This window comes from Triticum urartu, chromosome 2 (genome assembly GCF_003073215.2).
Source record: "Triticum urartu cultivar G1812 chromosome 2, Tu2.1, whole genome shotgun sequence".
Taxonomy (NCBI): Eukaryota; Viridiplantae; Streptophyta; class Magnoliopsida; order Poales; family Poaceae; genus Triticum; species Triticum urartu.
In genome coordinates, this window is record NC_053023.1 from 84,526,921 (window position 1) to 84,547,892 (window position 20,972).

The 20,972-nt window shown below is 49.5% G+C and overlaps 1 protein-coding gene across 2 annotated transcripts; it reads right to left on the bottom strand.

Annotated features, from left to right (window-relative positions):
* Positions 1 to 1,500: 1,500 nt before the first annotated feature.
* LOC125536010 (B3 domain-containing protein Os01g0234100-like) lies at positions 1,501 to 6,072 on the bottom strand. Of its 2 annotated transcripts, none has more exons than XM_048699091.1 (10): positions 5,895 to 6,072; positions 5,355 to 5,519; positions 4,794 to 4,889; positions 4,500 to 4,589; positions 4,155 to 4,292; positions 3,718 to 3,752; positions 3,500 to 3,623; positions 2,906 to 3,112; positions 2,640 to 2,727; positions 1,501 to 2,535 (listed from the first exon to the last, which is right to left on the bottom strand). In XM_048699091.1, exons 1-10 carry the CDS (start codon positions 5,916 to 5,918, stop codon positions 1,868 to 1,870), a joined length of 1,635 nt encoding a protein of 544 aa, XP_048555048.1. In that variant the 5' UTR covers positions 5,919 to 6,072; the 3' UTR covers positions 1,501 to 1,867. The 2 variants fall into 2 exon arrangements, with proteins under 2 accessions (XP_048555048.1, XP_048555049.1); XM_048699092.1 differs by having other exon boundaries at positions 4,794 to 4,886; positions 5,895 to 6,071.
* Between the last annotated feature and the right edge of the window lie 14,900 nt (positions 6,073 to 20,972).

Consider the following 20,972-nt stretch of genomic DNA (forward strand, 5'->3'; position numbering starts at 1 on the left):
TGTGCTCCCTCGCCGACGACAATCAGACCCTGGCCATGGGTTTCTTCACCGGCTCCGGCAAGGGCAAGGGAAAGTTCACCCCCAACGCATCCTCCTCGCGCGCGCTTCCTCCTTCGCCACCATCGACGCCTGCCCGCCCTGTGCGGCAGCGCCTGCACATTCTGATGCACCAGACACGCTAGCACTGGCTGTATAGGCAGCCGCTGCCGTACTCGGACGTCAGGCGGTCGCACGACTGGCATCTGGATCCGCAGCGGATCCTAGTGTCGGATGTGCCGCGGATGTAGCGGGCGCACGCCGAGGAGGTGCGCAGGCGGCGGGAGCTCCTCCCGCCGGAGCAACGTCGGATGCCGATGTACGGGCCGGACTCTCCCAACTGGGAGGTGTGGTTTTCCCTCGAGCATGAGGAGCAACGCCGCCTCGGTGTCCAGGAGCACCACACCAACCCTCCGACGTCCCCGTCGTCAAGCTGGAGGAGGAGGAGGCTACGTACCAGGTGGCGCTGGCAGCGGCCATGCAAACCCCCATCGAGGAGGAGCGGCACAAGGCGGAGGCAGAGGAGGCAGACTACCAGGCGAGGCTAGCGGAGGCCGTCGCCCTCTCTACGGCCGGCGACTGTGTAGTGTCGCTGTCGCCGCCGAGGCTCACCCCCACCCCCCCCCTCTCGCCCGCCGCCGTTGACAAAGCACACCGAGCGCTGCGTTTGGACTAGCAAGGTGCACGAGTGGGTCCGCGCTCCCCCTAGGCGCAACGCCGGCGCAGGAGGCAACACACACTGACAGAGGAGCGCGCCGACGGCGAGCGACTTATGCAGAGGGAGCGTGAGGAGGAAGAGCGCTGCCAGAAGGAGGAGGAGGAGCGTCATGCCCGCGCCGGAGCAGCCCAGCAGGCAGTGCAGCCGGTGCAGCAGGGCGACGTGGCTCGGGCCTGGGAGGTGGCACTCCCGTGGGCTGCCTGGCGCCGCAGCTGGTCGACCTCACCGGCGTTGCTTCGGGCGTCTTCATCGCCTAGGGCACCGTGCGCGGCGGCGTAGACTTTTTTTATTTCATGTTTAATGTAGATGTGGACTTTGGCCAGCAGCTAACCGGTTTTAAATGCTTTATTTATGTTTAAATTTGAACGTGATTGCTCTTTTTCTTAAGTCGGTGTTTAAAAAAATATGGATTGGATCAGCGTTCGGTGCAGGCGCCAACCCAAATGGAAAAACGAACTCTGATGTCCGATCCAAACTGACAAAAGGCGGACAAAGCACACGTCCGTTTGGGTCACACGTTCGAGTTCCTCTCAGGACTTCATCTCGCCGGAGACCTTGCCGGAGGAATGCAGTCAGTTAGGGCTTCTTTTCTGTCTTGAGTGCATAAGAACGCCCTAGCCAGAGGCAAACGGTCTCGAAGGTTTAACTAGCCGAATCAGCAGTGACCAAGAAAGAAAAGAAGCAAAACAGCTGCCTGCACAATACTAACAAACGCAGGGAACACACACTGAAATGCACTCAACAACTACTCAAACCAGACTGCATCTCTCTTCCTTCCATTCTCAGCACTGCCACAGTGCAGTTCCGCGTAATTTACATAGGGGGGATGGGATGGGGATAGGTTACAACACTTGATGTGTACCCAAAAAACAGCATCCTAGTTGCTGCACAAGAAGCGTAAAACCTACCTAGATGACACACAGATAACTACTCTCAGGTTGCATTTATACAAAAAGTGGTTACTCTGAAACTAAACGCTGCCGCCACAATGCAGTTCTAATCTTCTGCAAAGCTAGACCCCATCCAGAGCATCATCTGTCTCTGCATACTGAACATCCATGTCGCCCAAAACATCGTCCGTCTGCGGTCGAGACCGAAACTGTGCGCATACCACTACCATGGTGCGGTTGCTAACCGCCGCAGCATCTCATCCGTCCTCTTCGCACTGGACTCCATCTCCTCCATTTCCACGTCCATCTTTTTCAGAGTGTCCTTCACACTTGACATCATGGACTCGAGCTCCTTCATTTTTGCTCCGGCACGTGCCCGCTCCAGTTTCATCTCTTTGTACCCTTCATGCTCAGCAGGGTCTCTAGGTAGAGCAGAAAGGCTGAGGAGATCATCGATGCGTTTGAGCAAGAACTTGACATTCATGCCCAGGAGCTCAAAGGCCTCCAAGGTCTTCTTCCAGATCACAAAGTCCTCATGGGAAGAAGCATGCGCTTTGCATGCTCTGATACCCTCCGCGATGTTGATAGTCTCCATGATCACTCCCACGGCGAGTGTGAGGTTTATCTGCTTAAGCAGATCCTTGTGAAGGAATGACTCCTGGGCACAGCACAGCTCATAGTACGTCTTGCGTAGGTGGTCAGGAAACTTGCAGTCGATGACCAGACCATCTACGATGATGTTGAAGTTGCTGAAACTTTTCACATCATCGAAACCGATGGCTGTATCTGAAAATCTGATGCCGTCTGTTATTGAGTCACTGGCTGGGTTACTGCCATCGCTCCGAAACTTTGGATTCTCCTTAGATTTGACATCAATGGATCTTTCTTCTTCTGTGTTGCAGAACCAAAACATCATTCAGAAGATTCAATGGTTAGCTTATCCATGTACAATAAAACTCACAAGTGTAAAATCAACACAATGAACTTTGACTCACTCAATATCTTCTCTTTGCCTGCTTCCAAACACAGGAGACCAAGTGCTCCATCAGTTATAGTGAAGTTGTTCGCTCTCAATATATAGACCTGAATGGAAAGCGTACAAAAGACAAGAGAAACTTTAAATATTGAATAAGTGCGGACAGAACACGCACAAAATAATTCAAGAAATGTATATCCTGCAAACATTAATGAATGTAGTGCCTGCCAATCAATAGTGTAAAAGAATGATCAAGCAATTGAAAATGTATTGGGAAAGACTTGCCTTAAACTTTGCTGAACTGACAAGTTGAAAGACTACAACATCTCCGACCTTAATATCATGATTAAGCGCAAAACCTCTCCAACCACCACTAAGTCCTTGCTTGGCACCTAGATATTTTGCATCATAATTATGCCCATCCTCATCTTCAAGCACAATAGTAACGTCCTTCTTTGGGAGATGCTTGTTGCAGAAGCCAGACGGTAGACCCTGGGGGAGGAACGTAAAATTCAAATGCAGAGGAAGCAAAAACAAAGAAAAGGAGATGTTTTCATTAATCCCATCCCATGTACACTAAGTGACACTCAGGAAGCGTCCACACATATACTAAGCTTCTGAGACTGCTCTACCTGAAACTAAATTTCAAAAATCATAAGGTGCTCTAAATTGTACAGCTTCCACTTTTGCAGAGAGCTTTTTTGCCCAGAAATTTGATTACCTTCTGATATAAAAGAAAAGGTAATCTGTATTTTTGTTTAGCAGGCATTTCCTCCCATTCAATATTTGGCGTCTTGGGTCCACATGTTGTTCATAAGAAATGATCACCTAATTCTTAAGCTTTGAACAAACATGTAAATAGCTAATCAATAGACTTACCAGCCAGAAACCCTGAACAACATGTGAATGTAGCATATGCTTGACAAAGCTAGGATGTTCGGCTGGTAACTTTACCAGTACCTCCTCAGCTCTCTCCATAGCAGACCCAAAGTTACCCTGAACTCTGTAGTTTGTTCAAAGATTGAATTGAGTAAGTATGCTTTTTGAGAACTGTTAATGCATCTTACTCTCGAGAAAACAAGAAAAGTTTGAAGTACCTTGCACATGTCTTTTTGCAATTAACAGCAGCTACCTGTCAAGTCACGCTTATTCATAGTGAGTACATGGTTTCAGTTTTGAACTAAATAGAAAGTGAAGAAACTGGAGGTTAAAAGACAACAGTTATATAGACTCTATAAGGCAACGCATATGAACATAGCAGAGTCCATAAATGTTTAGAAACACATTCACCATTGTGTCCAGAAATTCAGCCCATTAAGATTTTTTGAGCCAGTCATCTGAATCCTGAAGTGTGAAAAATACATATTGATCCACTTAAACCAAATTATGACATCATTTTTTTAAAATGAAGGTATGTAACATATGTATGTTCACAAAAAGAAGGTATGTAACATATGAAAACGTGATTCTTTCAGGTTTTGAACAACAAGAGTGTCTTAAATGCGGTAACGTGGAATCATTCCATGGGCCTCACCATCGGCACAAGATCTTCTTCTATGTCGCTCTTGCTGCTGTTACTGCAGCCGCTCTCAACCAAGGCAAGCCTTGGTGTTGACAATTTCAACTTCTGCTCCATGTTGCTCTGGGCCTTGACAAGCCTCCCTCTCTTCTTCTGAAACCCAACCAGCCAAAATCTTTGAACCATTTTATGCAATTGTTGAAGATAAGAAAATTACTGAATTTTTGGGTTTCAAAATCTTTGAAGCATTATGAACTCATAAATGAAAAATTGGAAGAACTGTTTACTAACTGTAATTTTCCACGATAACGACCAAATAGCATGCGCAATGACAAGAATGGAACTACTGAATTATCTTACTTTAGCGGTGTCAGTACCCTGAGCATTGTGTGTTTGAGAAACATCAAGCAGCTTTTCTTGTTCACTGTCCAACCTCCGTGGCTGCACAATCTGACATGACGAATAAACCAACTCTTAGAAAAGTTAGATCAGTAAGCTGAACACTCGTAATTCAGTGAAATTGTGAGATGAAAGGGAAAACAAACGAGGAGCTAGAGCCACAAATGCACATGTAATCATGTGGAATGTATGTACACAAAATTTACTCCCTAATTAATACAAGAGGGCTAAAGCAACAACCAATGGTTCACTTACTCTCAAAGGAACATATTCATCCTCGTCATCTGTGTCACCGAAATTAATAACAACAGGCTGTTGATCAACAACAACAGCAGCAAGCTTATCATCCTGCTATCATTAAATATAATCATGTCATGAAAAAAAATTGAAGTTTCAACAAAAGGCCAAAAAGAAACAGATAATCTCATAACATAGAATGCATATACGGTCATGAGAATTGGTTGCATTAGTATCCACCATGATAATGAAACATGAAAAATAACATAACAAATTAGTCCATACTTCAATTTACTTTACCAGAGACAGACTCCGGCAGTCATCCAAGGAAACCTCATAATGTTGGAAGTATTAGTTGCTACAGTGCTAGTGAGACAGTGAAGATTTGAAGGGGGGAAAACCTTAAACAGACGGTTTCAGACTCCATTATAGTTTTATTATTACTTTTTTGACCAAGTCCATTATAGTTTATCAGAGGCAGCCCCACATAGTAAGTCTGATCAAGATTCAGAAAATAAAGACTACTGCAGACCTGCAGTGGCCCACAATCCGAGTCGATCTCAAGCTGAAGGACCTCACCATTGTGGCCGTCGGCACAACATCAGCATCCTTGTCGCTCTCGCTGTCAAGCAAGGCGAGCCTTTGATGCACCAGTGCCATCTTCTGCTCCATGACCATCTTATCTCGCTGGCTCTTGTTGACAGACGGGGAACCTCCTCCTCCTGCTGGCCTCCCTCTCTTCCTCTGAAAAGCAGCCGCCCAAAGCAGAGACTTAAGTTCAACATACAATCAACAATCAATCATTTTGCATTACCAATCCCATCTAGCAGTAGGCCGTAGAGAAACAAAAACTGTTCTGGCTGGACGGTCGAAAGATTTATTTTCTCAAGAAACACTTTCTTTTTAATGTTCCAAGAAGCACTTTCTCCAAAGCTATCACAGGATGACGAAATAAAACAAAAGGAGCCCTCCAGAATCCAGATGTCACGTGATTGCAGTGTAAAACGCTCCATTAATCGAAGATTCAAGAGAACGCTGAGAAATCAAGAAACCCTCGACCACGAACTAAGTATAAATCACAGCCGCACGAATCGAAGGAAGTGGAGGGGGTGAACTTGCCTTGAGGGATTGATCGATCGCCATCGCCTCCGCCTCCGCCTCCGCGCTCGTGGAATCCTGGTGGAGGGGTGCTTCAGGCAAAAATGGCGGAGAGGAGAGGACTGACGAGTTGCACAGACGGCACAGAGGAGAGGGGAGGGGAGGAGGGGGTGAAAGGAGGGGGGAAGGAATAGTGCTGGACTGGGGTAAATAAAAAATGTAGAAAAATGGTAAAAGCAGAAACAGATGACCGTTCGGCTACAGTGATTGATGGACGCCGCGTATGTCCGTTGATTAATTTTTACCGGCGCGCAGTTTGAAAAGTGTCCTGTACACATTTGGAAACCGTATTTACCATTTTCCATGTTTAAAAAATTTGCATTTACCATTCCACTCAACTTCTCCAACGCATTAACGGAATGAACCTCGAAACTTCTCAAACGGAATGCAAAACAGCCCGTGGAAAAAGCTCACCACTCGTCTCAAGACAGGTTCTTAAAGAAAATCTATTTGAAAGTAAAAAAGAAATGTAGGGCCACGACGTACACGAACATATTTTGATTGGGCGATAATACTACATCCACGGAGCGACAACGGACTTTTACGGGCTCCCTTCACACTCTCGCATTTATCCTGGATTTATTTCAAGAATTCCGGCAATACGTTTTCAGTGGAAGGAGACGTTTCCGTCGACTACGAGGCGCCTGCGGTGACTTCGTAAAATCTCAAGATGATATGCCGGCTCAGTCTTTCAGAGGTGCTCATAGGGGTAGGGTGTGCGTGTGTGCGTTCATAGGGGTGAGTGTATACGCGTTTATATGAGCGCTTGCGTCTATACTGTGTTAAAAAAATTAACTCTTTCCCCTTATTTTCATGGGAGTCGGCCCTCCACCCTCCATAATCCAATCAACCAGTAAACTCTATAAAACTTAGCCCGTGAACCTAGCATTGCTCTTTGATTGGGTTTCACCTCAATCATATGCAGAATTTACTAAAAACAGCCGCCCGCTTTTGCTGTGCCATTTGGTATGCAACATTTATTTGATGTTTGTTTATTTTCTAGGGTTTTTCCTTTCATCTGTATTTTTTAGTAATAAGGTCGTCGTCATTTTTGTCCGTGAGTCTTTTGCCTTTCTGCTTCTAGTGTTTTATTTTTTAATGATTGTGCTGGCAGGTTCGCTAGAGCCTTTACACAAAGATGAACCGGTGTCCATCACCTGCGGCCTTGTAGGATGTCTTGGCGCTATGTGTGATGCACTCGAGGGGAGAAGGAACACACCTACCCGGAGGATTAATGGACAATCACTTGTGTGTATTCTTTGTATCATTACCATTGGTCCAATGCAACGAGGTCCATGGATTTGAATTACTGAAAAAGACTTTTGCCCTGCGTTATAGATAAGGCAATGACCAACATATGATTCGATACAAATACACGCCACCACAACATACATGCACATCCAAGACATGATACATAGGAGCTGATACAACTCCAAGCAAACATCAGGTCGACAATAAGCATCACTATGAAGATACCGTGGTTCTCAATTGTGAACAAGCCACCGCGAAGAGATAATGCCGAGCATCGACGAGACATGAGATCTAAGGCGATGCGTTCAAGAAGGGTATGACACCGGGCGCCATCACCGCCTGATCCAAATGATCAAGATCTTCATCTGGAGCAACTCGAAGAACAGAGAGACGCCGCGACGGAGCCTTCAAGAAACATATGACACCTACGAACACCGCCAGCGTCGGTCTGGCAGAGGCCAGACAGGGGATACCCCCGGCAAACCCGCTCTGCCTTCGATCAAGGTGTGGTCAACCACAAGATGAACCACACCAACGCCATGAAACAGTCGAAACCCAACCTCCACGTCGTCTACACGGCCATGGAAGTCAGACAGCCCCTGAGCCACAAGCTTCGCCCACGAGCATAGTGGTTCCCGCCACCAAGGCCGCCGCCCTACGACCAGACACCACCGAGAGCTCCCAAAGTGTGGGCTTCAAGCCTACCGGCAGACCTCGACCATGGCGAAGCCGCCAGCGACCAGCTTGCCTCGAACAACGCCAGGTCCGGAGTCAAGAAGCACCAGGTTAGGGAAAGGGGGAGGAGGAGGAGCAGAACACATCCATTCCTAGCGCACCTGTAACGCCTTGAGACCGTTGCGCCAGGTGTCTTCTAGTTATGCGCGTTGTTGCCATGTCTTTCACTTGCGTGTTGCATCTTGCCATGTCATCATGTGCATTGCATCATCATGTTTTCAAAACTTGCATTCGTCTGGGTTCCCCCAGTTCCTTCTGTTGTCCGTTCTGAGCCCAGACATACTTGCACGCGCCCGCGACACATCCGAAATATTATTTTATAAGTGGCAGGAAAATAACCTCGGAATGGGTTGAAAGTTGGCATGCGGTGTTGTTATGTTGTCAGTAGGCTGCTGTCAATTTTCGTCGCATTCGGAGCTCGTTTGATAGCCCAACCGTTAAACATATGGCCGCAATATAGTCGGTCAAACGTCGGACGTTTTCGGTCTCCGAAAATAATCGCCGGGCCGCTCTGCTTCCCTCTCTTCACAGCCCACGGCCTCTCCACAGCCCACCTAGCCCACCTATTTATCTCCTCCGCTTCGGACCGTCGGATCGAGATCCGATGCCCGAATGCGGATGAAAACCCCTGCTAACCCTAATCCTAACCCTCCTTTCCTTATATAAACCCCCTCCCTTCCCAATTTTGGGCAGTCTAGACCAACCCACCTACCTCTAGCCTTCCCCCTCCTCAGATTCCGCGCCCAGCTGCTCCCCGCCGCCACTTGTCGCCGCCAGGCAGGCAAGCCGCCGCCCGCGGCCAATCCGGGCACGCCACCTGTCCCGCGCGCCTCCACTCCGCCGCCAGCCCACTCGGGCCCGCAACAGGCCCGCCCGAGCCCATCGGGGCCCGAGGCAGCCCACCCCGCCGCCAGGGAGATCCCGCTTCAACCCCGTCGGACCCCGCCGCCCATCGCGCCGGCCGATCGCCGCCGACGCGCTCCAGCGCCTCCGCCACCGCGCCGCGCGCCGTCCAGTCACCGCCACTGCCCAGATCGGGTGCCGGGTGGCTGGGATCCGTTCGTCCCGCGGCCTCCTCCCTGCCTCCTCGCCGGAACCGCCTCGTTGACCTCGCGGAGCCCGCCACCTTCGCCGCTCGTCTCCCTGACCGTCCTCGTCGCCAGATCCGGTGCCCTCGCGACGCCCCGAGGCCGGATCCGCCGCCCCGCACCCGTTCCCGACCTCCGTTGCCCTTCCCCGTGCTCGCCGCCGGCCGTCGTCGACGCCCTTGCCTTCCCTCGGGCTGAGGGAGAGGACGAGCGCACCGCTGGGCTGCCTCCCTCGCACGCGCGTGGGCCGGCCTCGCCCCGGCCCAGCAGCGCCCCGCCAGTCTCTCCACCGAACCGGCCTGTTAGGCCCAGTGGTGAGAACACCCCAGCCCAGCGCCTAGAAGATTAGGCACAGTGCTTGTTTTTTCCCTCTGGTCGATTTTAGGATTTATCCAGTAAAAATAGATTTACAGAAAAGCCCCTAGTGTTCATGCATTTAATAACTCCACAACCGTGCATCGGAATTAAACAAACTTAATATGAAAAATGCTTAGAATTTTGTCTAGTTTTATAATATGCCACTTTCATCCATGTTTGAAATGTTTAAAATGTTGTTTGTTTAATTTTGCTCTTATGCCTTGCTAAAATGATTTATTTCATAACTAAATATCCGTAGCTCCAAATTTAATAAACTTTATATGTAAATGGGGTAGAAAAATGCATAGAATAACTTGGTTCACTTTATTTTGATGTTTAAAAACTTTAAAATATGCTTTAGGACAGAACAGTACCAAATCTAATATATGCTCATGAGGATTTTTCCGGACTTGTTGCTTGTTGTTCCGGCCTCATTTAAACTTGCCTAAATAGTTAGCATATGCCACCCCTTGCCATGTTTAATAACATTTAATTTTGTTGGGTACATAAACGAGAGGGAACTAAATAAGTCATGTGGTGTTTCGTCAATATGCAACTCGTTGCATATTGAGCTCCACTTAATTTGTAGTATTGTTTGTGCATTTTGCCATGCCATGCCTCATTAAACTGGACATGCATCATACTTGGTTGTGCTATCACAATATGGTGAAGTTGAAGTTTGTTCCATGTTGGAACATGGTTATGTTGTGATATCACAATATCTCTTATTTTATTAATGCATCTATATACTTGGTAAAGGGTGGAAGGTTCAGCCTTATGCCTGGTGTTTTGTTCCACTCTTGCTGCCCTAGTTTCCGTCATACCGGTGTTATGTTTCTTGATTTTGTGTTTCTTATGCGGTTGGGTGTTATGGGAACCCCTTAACAGTTCGCTTTGAATAAAACTCCTCCAGCAAGGCCCAACCTTGGTTTTACATTTGCCTAGCAACCTATACCTTTCCCTTGGGTCGGCCAACCCGAGGGTCATCTTTATTTCAACCCCCCCGGGCTAGTGCTCTCTAAGTGTTGGTCCGAACCGAGCTGCTTACGAGGCCACCTCGGGGAAACTTGAGGGCTGGTTTTACTCGTAGCTAGTCCCATCCGGTGTTGCCCTGAGAACGAGATACGTGCGACTCCTATCGGGGTTGTCGGCACATCGGGTGGCTTTGCTGGTCTTATTTTATCATTGTCGAAATGTCATGTAACCGGGATTCCGAGACTGGTCGGGTCTTTCCGAGAGAAGGAATATCCTTCGTTGACCGTGAGAGCTTGTGATGGGCTAAGTTGGGACACCCCTGCAGGGTTTAAACTTTTGAAAGCCGTGCCCACAGTTATGTGGCAGATGGGAATTTGTTAATATCCGGTTGTAGAGAACTTGACACTTGACTTAATTAAAATGCATCAACCGCGTGTGTAGCCGTGATGGTATCTTTTCGGCGAAGTCCGGGAAGTGAACACGGTCTTGTGTTATGCTTGAACGTAAGTAGTTTCAGGATCACTTCTTGATCACTTCTAGCTTCTCGACCGTTACGTTGCTTCTCTTCTCGCTCTTACTTGCGTATGTTAGCTGATACGTCTCCAACGTATCTATAATTTTTGATTGCTCCATGCTATATTATCTACTGTTTTGGACATTATTGGGCTTTATTATCCACTTTTATATTATTTTTGGGACTAACCTATTAACCGGAGGCCCAACCCAGAATTGTTGATTTTGCCTGTTTTAGGGTTTCGAAGAAAAAGAATATCAAACGGAGTCCAAGCGGAATGAAACCTTCGGGAACGTGATTTTCTCATCGAATACAACTCTGGAGACTTGGACCCTATGTCAAGCCACGTAATAGGAGGCCACAAGGTAGGGGGCACCTACCCCCCCAGGCGCGCCCTCCACCCTCGTGGGCCCCCTGTTGCTCCACCGACATACTTCTTCCTCCTATATATACCAACGTACCCCCAAACGATCAGATACGGAGCAAAAAACCTAATTCCACTGCCGCAACTTTCTGTATCCACGAGATCCCATCTTGGGGCCTGTTTCGGAGCTCCGCCGGAGGGGGCATCGATCATGGAGGGCTTCTACATCAACACCATAGCCCCTCCGATGAAGTGTGAGTAGTTTACCTCAGACCTACGGGTCCATAGTTAGTAGCTAGATGGCTTCTTCTCTCTTTTTGGATCTCAATACAATGTTCTCCCCCTCTCTTGTGGAGATCTATTCGATGTAATCTTCTTTTTGCGGTGTGTTTGTTAAGACCGATGAATTGTGGGTTTATGATCAAGTCTATGTATGAATAATATTTGAATCTTCTCTGAATTCTTTTATGTATGATTGGTTATCTTTGCAAGTCTCTTCGAATTATCAGTTTGGTTTGGCCTACTAGATTGATCTTTCTTGCAATGGGAGAAGTGCTTAGCTTTGGGTTCAATCTTGCGGTGTCCTTTCCCGGTGACAGTAAGGGCAGCAAGGCACGTATTGTATTGTTTCCATCGAGGATAACAAGATGGGGTTTTCTTCATATTGCATGAGTCTATCCCTCTACATCATTTCATCTTGCTTAAGGCGTTACTCTGTTTTTAACTTAATACTCTAGATGCATGTTGGATAGCGGTCGATGAGTGGAGTAATAGTAGTAGATGCAGGCAGGAGTCGGTCTACTTGTCTCGGACGTGATGCCTATATACATGATCATACCTAGATATTCTCATAACTATGCTCAATTCTGTCAATTGCTCAACAGTAATTTGTTCACCCACCGTAGAATACTTATGCTCTCGAGAGAAGCCACTAGTGAAACCTATGGCCCCCGGGTCTATCTTTATCATATCAATCTCCTACTACTTTGTTATTTACTTTGCTTTTATTTTACTTTGCATCTTTATCATAAAAATACCAAAAAAATTATCTTATCATATCTATCAGATCTCACTCTCGTAAGTGGCCCTATAGGGATTGACAACCCCTATTTGCGTTGGTTGCGAGGATTTATTTGTTTTGTGCAGGTGCGTGGGACTCGCGCGTAACCTCCTACTGGATTGATACCTTGGTACTCAAAAACTGAGGGAAATACTTACGCTACTTTGCTGCATCATCCCTTCCTCTTCGGGGAAAACCAACGCAGTGCTAAAAGAGGTAGCAAGAAGGATTTCTGGCGCCGTTGCCGGGGAGGTCTACGCAAAAGTCAACATACCAAGTACCCATCACATACCCTTATATCCCGCATTACATTATTGTAACACCCCGGATGTAACTTTCCCTATTTGTACTCCAACTCTTGCCGTTTCAGGCGTTAAGTTATTTTATTTCCTCGGGTTCGGGTTTTGTCTCCGTGTGTTGTTGTCTTTGTCATGCATCTCATATCATGTAATCATGTGCATTGCATTTGCATACGTGTTCGTCTCATGCATTCGAGCATTTTCCCCGTTGTCCGTTTTGCATTCCGGCGCTCCGTTCTCCTCCAGTGGTCATTTCTAGCTATCTTTCGTGTGTGGGGATTAAACATTTCCGGATTGGACCGAGACTTGCCAAGCGGCCTTGGTTTACTACTGTAGACCGCGTGTCAAGTTTCGTATCATTTGGACTTTGTTTGATACTCCAACGGTTAACCGAGGGACCGAAAAGGCCTCGTATGTGTTGCAGCCCAACACCCCTCCAATTTGGCCCAAAATCCACCAAACTCTGCTCCATGTCCTAGAGCGTTCGATCATGATCGCGTGGCCGAAAACCGCACCTCATTTGGACTCTCGTAGCTCCCTCTATGCCTATAAATAGGTCCTCGAAAATCCCGGATCCCCTCCTCCTCAAACCCTAGATCCAACCCACCGCGCTGCGCCGGACAAAACCAGCGCCGACGGACACGTCCGCCGCGCCCGTCCACCGCCACGTGGCGTGCTGCCATTCGCCGCCTCCGTCGCCCCACTTCGCCACCGCCGCCGGCCCGGGAGGCCCAGGAGGGGCCCCCGAGGCCCAGTCGCCTGGCTGCGGCCGCCCGGGGTGTCGCCTCCGCCCCGCCGCCCCGAGAGCCCGACCCCGCCGCCTTGCTCCTTCCCGCCGGCGAGCCGGAGCCCGCGCCGGCCACCGCCTCCTCGCCGGCCGAGCCCGCCGCCTCGCCCGGCCGCCGCCGCCGCGCCCGGCCGCAGCCTCCGCCGACGCCGCCGCCTCGCCCGGCCCGCGCCCCGCCGCCGCCGCCTCGCTCCGGCCACCGGCGCCCTCTCCGGCGAGCTCGATCCAGCCGCCTCGGGTTGCGTGCCCGAAACCCTAGATCCAGATCTGGGTAGTTTTTTTACTAAGTCCCGGATATTTTTAGTTCATATGCTCATGTTCGCGGCTCCGTAACTTTGCATCCGTAGCTCCGATTTGGGGCATATAGCATATCAAAATGTTCATCTCAGAGAGTACATCATTTCATTCCATTGCATCATTTTCATTTGAGTTCATCTTGATGCCCGAAATGCTGTTAGAAGAGGGCTACTTGAGTTAATTGTCAGATCTGTTACTCTGTTTAGCACTTTTGTCATTTTTGCCATGATTAATGTGTGCATGATATGCCCGTGAGTTCTTCTTATGTTTTGTTAAGGGTTTTGTCATCTATCCATAGGTGCAACCCATGTATTTTTAGGATGTGTGTGGTGACTTGTGCAAGCTTGCAAAGTGGTGCACTTGCTAATTCTGTTTTCAGGGACTTAGTGATTTCACTAAGTCCTGGGATTGTTTAGTTCATGATGCCATGTGTTCATGCTATTTCCTAGTGATCCGTGCCTCTTTTGAGGATGATCAGTAAAGGAGTTTTGTTAATCTTGTTATGCTCTATCCATCCATGCCTTTGTTTGCAATTATGGAGCACCCTAGCTTGAGTCAATCGAGCTCTACTTTTGCTTCTTGGTGAATCTGGGCAGATCGTTAACTTGTTTGCGATTTTGCCGATGTTATTGTAGTTGATCCGTGCATGCTATGCCATTGTTCATGCCATGTCTAGCTGATATTTTGTGCCTTCTTAATGGATGTATGCTTGCCTTGCCATGACTTGCACCGTAGTGAGTGCATCAAGCTCGTTTACATGCCTTCGTGAGTTATATTTCAGCATGTCTCAGTTTCACTAAGTCTGAAAACTGATTATGTTTTTGCTACGTTCGTGTGCTTGTTAGTATATTTTGTGATCCCTTTTGGCTCAAGGTCACTAAGGGACTTTTGTCAAGCTTGTTGAGTAGCTCCATGCCATGTCCTTCTTTGTCATGTTCAGGTCCTGTAGCGTGTTGTTTTGTTGCTCCGAAGAGGGCTATATGATCTGAAATTCCAGACAAGTGTTAATTTCACTAAGTCTGAGATCTGTTTTACCATTTGCGTTTTTGCCATGCTTGTTTGAACCTGTTAATGAATGAATTGGCCGTAGCTCATTGCTAGACTTTTGTTAAGCATCTTGTGTGCATCCCTTCCATGTATTTTGTTGTCATGTTTGGTGGCTGTAGCATGTTCGTCTCATTGCATTTAGATGCCTACTTGCTGTAAATCGCAGACCGGTGTCAATTTTGAATCGCTTGCCATTTCCAAACCGTAACTCCGATTCCGGCGTTCTTTATATCGTTTTCAAGCGATTTCATCTCATCTTTCCAGTGGCACCCTTGGAATTCCAAGTTGATGCCAGGTTCATGCATTTCCTGTCATATCTTGCATTTTGCATCCCGCATCGCATCCCGCATAGCAGAAGAAACCGGTGAACGTCAGCTTTTGGGTAATGACTTAATCACAGAAGCAGAAGAAATGTGCAAAGTCATTTGTGATAACCTCAAAGCAGCCCAATCCCGCCAGAAGAGCTACTATGATAGTAAGCATCGTGATTTGGCTTTCGAGATCGGAGATCATGTTTACCTCCGTGTCTCTCCTATGAAAGGTACTCGTCGCTTCGGTATCAAAGGGAAGCTTGCCCCTAGATATGTGGGACCTTTCAAGATTGTCAGCAAGAGAGGCGACCTCGCCTACCAACTCGAGCTTCCTTCAAACTTTGCAAATGTTCATGATGTGTTCCTATATATAGTGGGGCCCTATATATAGTGGGGGGGGGGGGGGGGCAGCTGCACCAAATCCTTGGCCCCTCCCTCTCCCCTCGTAACACCTCTCTCTCTCTCTCTCGTTGGAGCTTGGCGAAGCCCTGCTGAGATCACCACTGCTTCCACCACCACACCGTCGTGCTGCTGGATCTCCATCAACCTCTCCTTCCCCTTGCTGGATCAAGAAGGAGGAGACGTCTTCCCAACTGTACGTGTGTTGAACGCGGAGGTGCCGTCCGTTCGGCGCTAGGTCATCGGTGATTTGGATCACGACGAGTACGACTCCATCAACCCCATTCTCTTGAACGCTTCCGCTCGCGATCTACAAGGGTATGTAGATGCACTCCTTTCCTCTCGTTGCTAGAAGACTCCATAGATTGATCTCGGTGATGCGTAGAAAATTTTAAAATTCTGCTACGTTACCCTGCAGTGGCATCATGAGCTTGGTCTATGCGTAGTTTCTATGCACGAGTAGAACACAAAGCAGTTGTGGGCGTCGATATTGTCAATTTACTTGCCGTTAGTAGTCTTATCTTGATTCGGCGGCATCGTGGGATGAAGTGGCCCGGAACGACCTTACACGTACGCTTACGTGAGACTGGTTCCACCGACTGACATGCACTAGTTGCATAAGGTGGCTAGCGGGTGTCTGTCTCTCCCACTTTAGACGGATCGGATTCGATGAAAATGGTCCTTATGAAGGGTAAATAGAAATTGGCATATCACGTTGTGGTTTTGGCGTAGGTAAGAAACGTTCTTGCTAAGAAACCTATAGCAGCCACGTAAAAATTTGCAACAACAATTAGAGGACGTCTAACTTGTTTTTGTAGCATGTGCCGTGTGATGTGATATGGCCAAAAGGATGTGATGAATGATATATGTGATGAATGATATATGTGATGTATGAGATTGATCATGTTCTTGTAATAGGAATCACGACTTGCATGTCGATGAGTATGACAACCGGCAAGAGCCATAGGAGTTGTCAACATATAACGTCATGTAATTACTTTACTTTATTGCTAAACCGTTAGCCATAGTAGTAGAAGTAATAGATGATGAGACAACTTCATGAAGACACGATGATGGAGATCATGGTGTCATGCCGGTGACGATGATGATCATGGAGCCCCGAAGATGGAGATCATAAGGAGCAAAATGATATTGGCCATATCATGTCACTATTTGATTGCATGTGATGTTTATCATGTTTTACATCTTATTTGCTTAGAACGACGGTAGCTTAAATAAGATGATCCCTCGCAATAATTTCAAGAAAGTGTTCCCCCTAACTGTGCACCATTGCGAAGGTTCGTTGTTTCGAAGCACCACGTGATGATCGGGTGTGATAGATTCTAACGTTCGAATACAACGGGTGTAAGCCAGATTTACACACGCAATACACTTAGGTTGACTTGAGCCTAGCATGTACAGACATGGCCTCGGAACACGGAAGACCGAAAGGTCGAACATGAGTCGTATGGAAGATACGATCAACATGGAGATGTTCACCGATGATGACTAGTCTGTCTCACGTGATGATCGGACACGGTCTAGTTGAGTGGGATCATGTATCACTTAGATGACTAGAGGGATGTCTAATCTGAGTGGGAGTTCATTGAATAATTTGATTAGATGAACTTAATTATCATGAACTTAGTCTAAAATCTTTACAATATGTCTTGTAGATCAAATGGCCCACGCTAATGTTGCCCTCAACTTCAACGCGTTCCTAGAGAAAACCAAGCTGAAAGATGATGGTAGCAACTATACGGACTGGGTCCGGAACCTGAGGATCATCCTCATAGGTGCCAAGAAAGATTATGTCCTAGAAGCACCACTAGGTGACGCACTCATCCCAGAGAACCAAGACGTTATGAACGCTTGGCAGCAGCGTGCTGATGATTACTCCCTCGTTCAGTGCGGCATGCTTTACAGCTTGGAACCGGGGCTCCAAAAGCGTTTTGAGCAACACGGAGCATATGAGATGTTCGAAGAGCTGAAAATGGTTTTCCAAGATCATGCCCGGGTCGAGAGATATGAAGTCTCCGACAAGTTCGTCAGTTGTAAGATGGAGGAAAATAGTTCTGTCAGTGAGCACATACTCAAAATGTCTGGGTTGCACAACCGCTTGACTCAGCTGGGAGTTAATCTCCCGGATGACACGGTCATTGACAGAATCCTTCAGTCGCTTCCACCGAGCTACAAGAGCTTTGTGATGAACTTCAATATGCAGGGGATGGAAAAGACCATTCCCGAGGTATATTCAATGCTAAAATCAGCGGAGGTGGAAATCAAAAAGGAACATCAAGTGTTGATGGTGAATAAAACCACTAAGTTCAAGAAAGGCAAGGGTAAAAAGAACTTCAAGAAGGACGACAAGGGAGTTGCCACGCCCGGTAAGCAAGCTGCCGGGAAAAAGTCAAAGAATGGACCCAAGCTTGAGACTAAGTGCTTTTATTGCAAGGGAAACGATCACTGGAAGCGGAACTGCCCCAAGTACTTAGCGGAAAAGAAGGCCGACAATACCAAAGGTATATGTGATATACATGTTATTGATGTGTACCTTACCAGCGCTCGTAGTAGCTCCTCGGTATTTGATACCGGTGCAGTTGCTCATATTTGTAACTCAAAACAGGAACTGCGGAATAAGCGGAGACTGGCGAAGGACGAGGTGACGATGCACGTCGGGAATGGTTCCAAGGTCGATGTGATCGCCGTCGGCACACTACCTCTACATTTACCTACGGGATTAGTTTTAAACCTCAATAATTGTTATTTAGTGCCAGCTTTGAGCATGAACATTGTATCATGATCTCGTTTAATTCGAGATGGCTACTCATTTAAATCCGAGACTAATAGTTGTTCTATTTATATGAGAGATATGTTTTATGGTCATGCCCCACTTGTGAATGGTTTATTCTTAATGAATCTCGAGCGTAATGTTCCACATATTCATAGTGTGAATACCAAAAGATGTAAGGTTGATAATGATAGTCCCACATTGTCGGGGGTTTGGTGCGACATATGCCAATGGATGGCTTATCATGGTGGGGGCGAGTAGAACGTCGCCGGTGCCTGGAAACGGGATGAGGAGAAGACATGCACGCTGGCGAATCTTACCCAGCTTCAGTGCTCTCCGAGGAGATAACACCCCTACTGCTGCTCTGCGGGGTCTCCGCATGATCACTATGGTCACGTGTTTACACGGTTGCTCCTTGAGATGTATCTGGAGGTAGGAGAGGGCAAGGCCAGCTCCCTCCTTCTATCTGGTATGGTGTAGAACTACTGGGATCCAACCCTTTGCATGGGTGCCCTGGGGGGTTTATATAGGCCTACCCTCCAGGGGTACAATGGTAAGGTGACTGGGCGCGGGCCCAGTCGTCAGTGTCTCCGACCTCCGACTTCTCCACCGGCTGCTCAGGCCCGCCGACTGGTGGGCCCTGCTGACTGGTCTGGTATGGAGCCGACAGGCCACGTCCGCCGCGCGCGGGTCTTGCCGGCTGCTGATTACTGTAGTCGTGCTCCTGATGATGCAGGCTTGGTCATGGGGTCGTGGCAACATCCCCGCCGCCTTGTGGGCGATCACTGTGGCCACTCCCCATCTCTTCTTGATTAATGGCGCGTGGGCCCCGGGGGAGGGCTCGGCCGACTCCCCCGGGCCGACTCCCGTTGGGTCCGACTGGCGATTCTCCCGCCGTCTCCCGAGGTCTCGCTGACTGGTGGGTCCTGCTGCCTCCGGGCCGTACAGACAAGCCGTCATGGGCGCAGGACCGGGTACAGTGGTGCTGATGTCAGGGCCGGCTGGGCAACAGTGCCACGCCGCAGGGAGATCTTCCCAAGTACGGCGCGCTGTAGCCATGCCTGCCCTTGGTAAGGGGCGGGGAGTGGGCTTCATTGTAGCCAGGCCCCTGCCCCATCCCCCTTGATGAGGTCACGGTTTGTTGGAGTCGCCGACCGACTCCCCAAAGCCGGCTTCTCTGGAAGTCGTCCCTGGGACTCGGCCCTGAGCGGGCAGTCGGCCGCCTTGCCGTAGACTCCCCAGGAGGCGGCTCTTTGCCCTGTGGTCTTGAGGGGCGCAGCCTGCCCCGATGTCTTGAAAGGTCATGGAGCTCGGGTTGGCCTACCCGTGGCCCATTACTCCGACAGTAGTCCCCGAAGCTGATGAGGCGCCGCGGACGATCGGCCGAGAAGCCTCAGCAGTTTCTTTCTCCGGATGCTCGACACATAGTCTTGATTGACTTCCGCCGGGCCGACTAGACGGAGTCGGACCCACCCGACTCGGGCTCACTCTATTCCAGCTTGCTTAGTGGTTCGAACGTCGCGGCGGGATTTCAAGTGGCGTGCTTGCTAAGCTTCTAGGCCGCCGCCCGTTCTTGGCCTGCCACGCGGGGGCACGTGGCTAGGCCGTCCTGCCAGCCCACGCGCGCGACGGGACATGCCCGTAGGCGAGGCCCACCACTACCGCGCCTCGGTGCCCAAGCGGATCCGCTGTGGCCCCGGTGGACGGTTAGGATTCCTGTGGAGTTACTGCGCGCAGTAACTTTGCAGGGATCGTGGGAAGCGTGGGGTTGTGGGCGTAGTAAATCCCCACGCCCGCCCCCTCGGCTTCGCAACCCCGAGGGCTATAAGTAGGGGGAAGAGGGGAGCACGCGCGCCCCTCCTTCCTACCGCCCCTTGCTTTCTTCCTCCTCGCAGCTCCTTCGCTCTCCTGCTACCTCTTTCTTCTCTCTCTCGCTCGCTCCACCGCACGCCCAAGCTCCGGCGCACGCTGTGGTGACAGCTTGCGACGATGAGCTCTTCCTCTGCTGCCGCGCCTCCCCTGGTACGCTCCGGTACCTAGGACGGCTCCGAAGTCCACGAAGAACATATAGAGTTCCTCCGCTGGACCCATCGTCTTCCCGGCGAGGATCGCGTGCAGGTGCGCCTTGCGCCGGAGGGGGAGATTTCCCCCGCCCCGCAGGAGGGCGAGCGGGTCATCTTCCACTCGCACTACCTGCGCGGGCTGGGGCTGCCGGCGAGCAGCTTCTTCTGGTCTTTCATGGAGTTCTACGGACTCCAGCCGCACCACCTCACCCCCAACACAGTGGTGCTGCTGTCCGCCTTCGTGGCTCTGTGCGAGGGCTTCCTGGGAGTCCTCCCCACCCTCAAGCTCTGGGGGAGTTCTTCTTCTCCATGCTCGGCACCCAGGCCGCGGGCGTGCCGGCTCAGTGCGGCGCCTTCATCGCTGTGCGAAGGATAGGAGCCGACAACCACTTCCCCTCCATCTCGCTATTGAAGTCGGTGAAGATGTGGCAGAGGTCCTACTTCTATGTCAGGAACGTCGCCACGAGGGGCGACTGGGTCAATCTGCCGGCTTTTGAAGCCGGCCCGCCGGCTGGCCGACTGCCCAACTGGTCGTACCGGGTCAGGTCGCTGACGCCTGTGGGAGCCGGCGCCATCACGCGACTCCGAGTGCTGACGCAGTTGGAGGGTCTGACTGGGCCGGACCTGCTGGCCGCCTTCGTGTCGCGCCGAGTTCTTCCACTCCAAGGCCGCCCTCACATGATATGCCAGATGAGCGGGCA

Bases quoted from the DNA above. Each gene is read 5' to 3' on its own strand.
- LOC125536010 (XM_048699091.1), bottom strand. From the start codon at position 5,918: ATGGCGATCGATCAATCCCTCAAG. The intron at 4,590-4,793 runs GTAAGTGAACCA...TCGTCATGTCAG, and splicing joins ATGAATATGTTCCTTTGAGA to ATTGTGCAGCCACGGAGGTT. The intron at 3,113-3,499 runs GTAAGTCTATTG...TTCCTCCCCCAG, and splicing joins TTGTTCAGGGTTTCTGGCTG to GGTCTACCGTCTGGCTTCTG.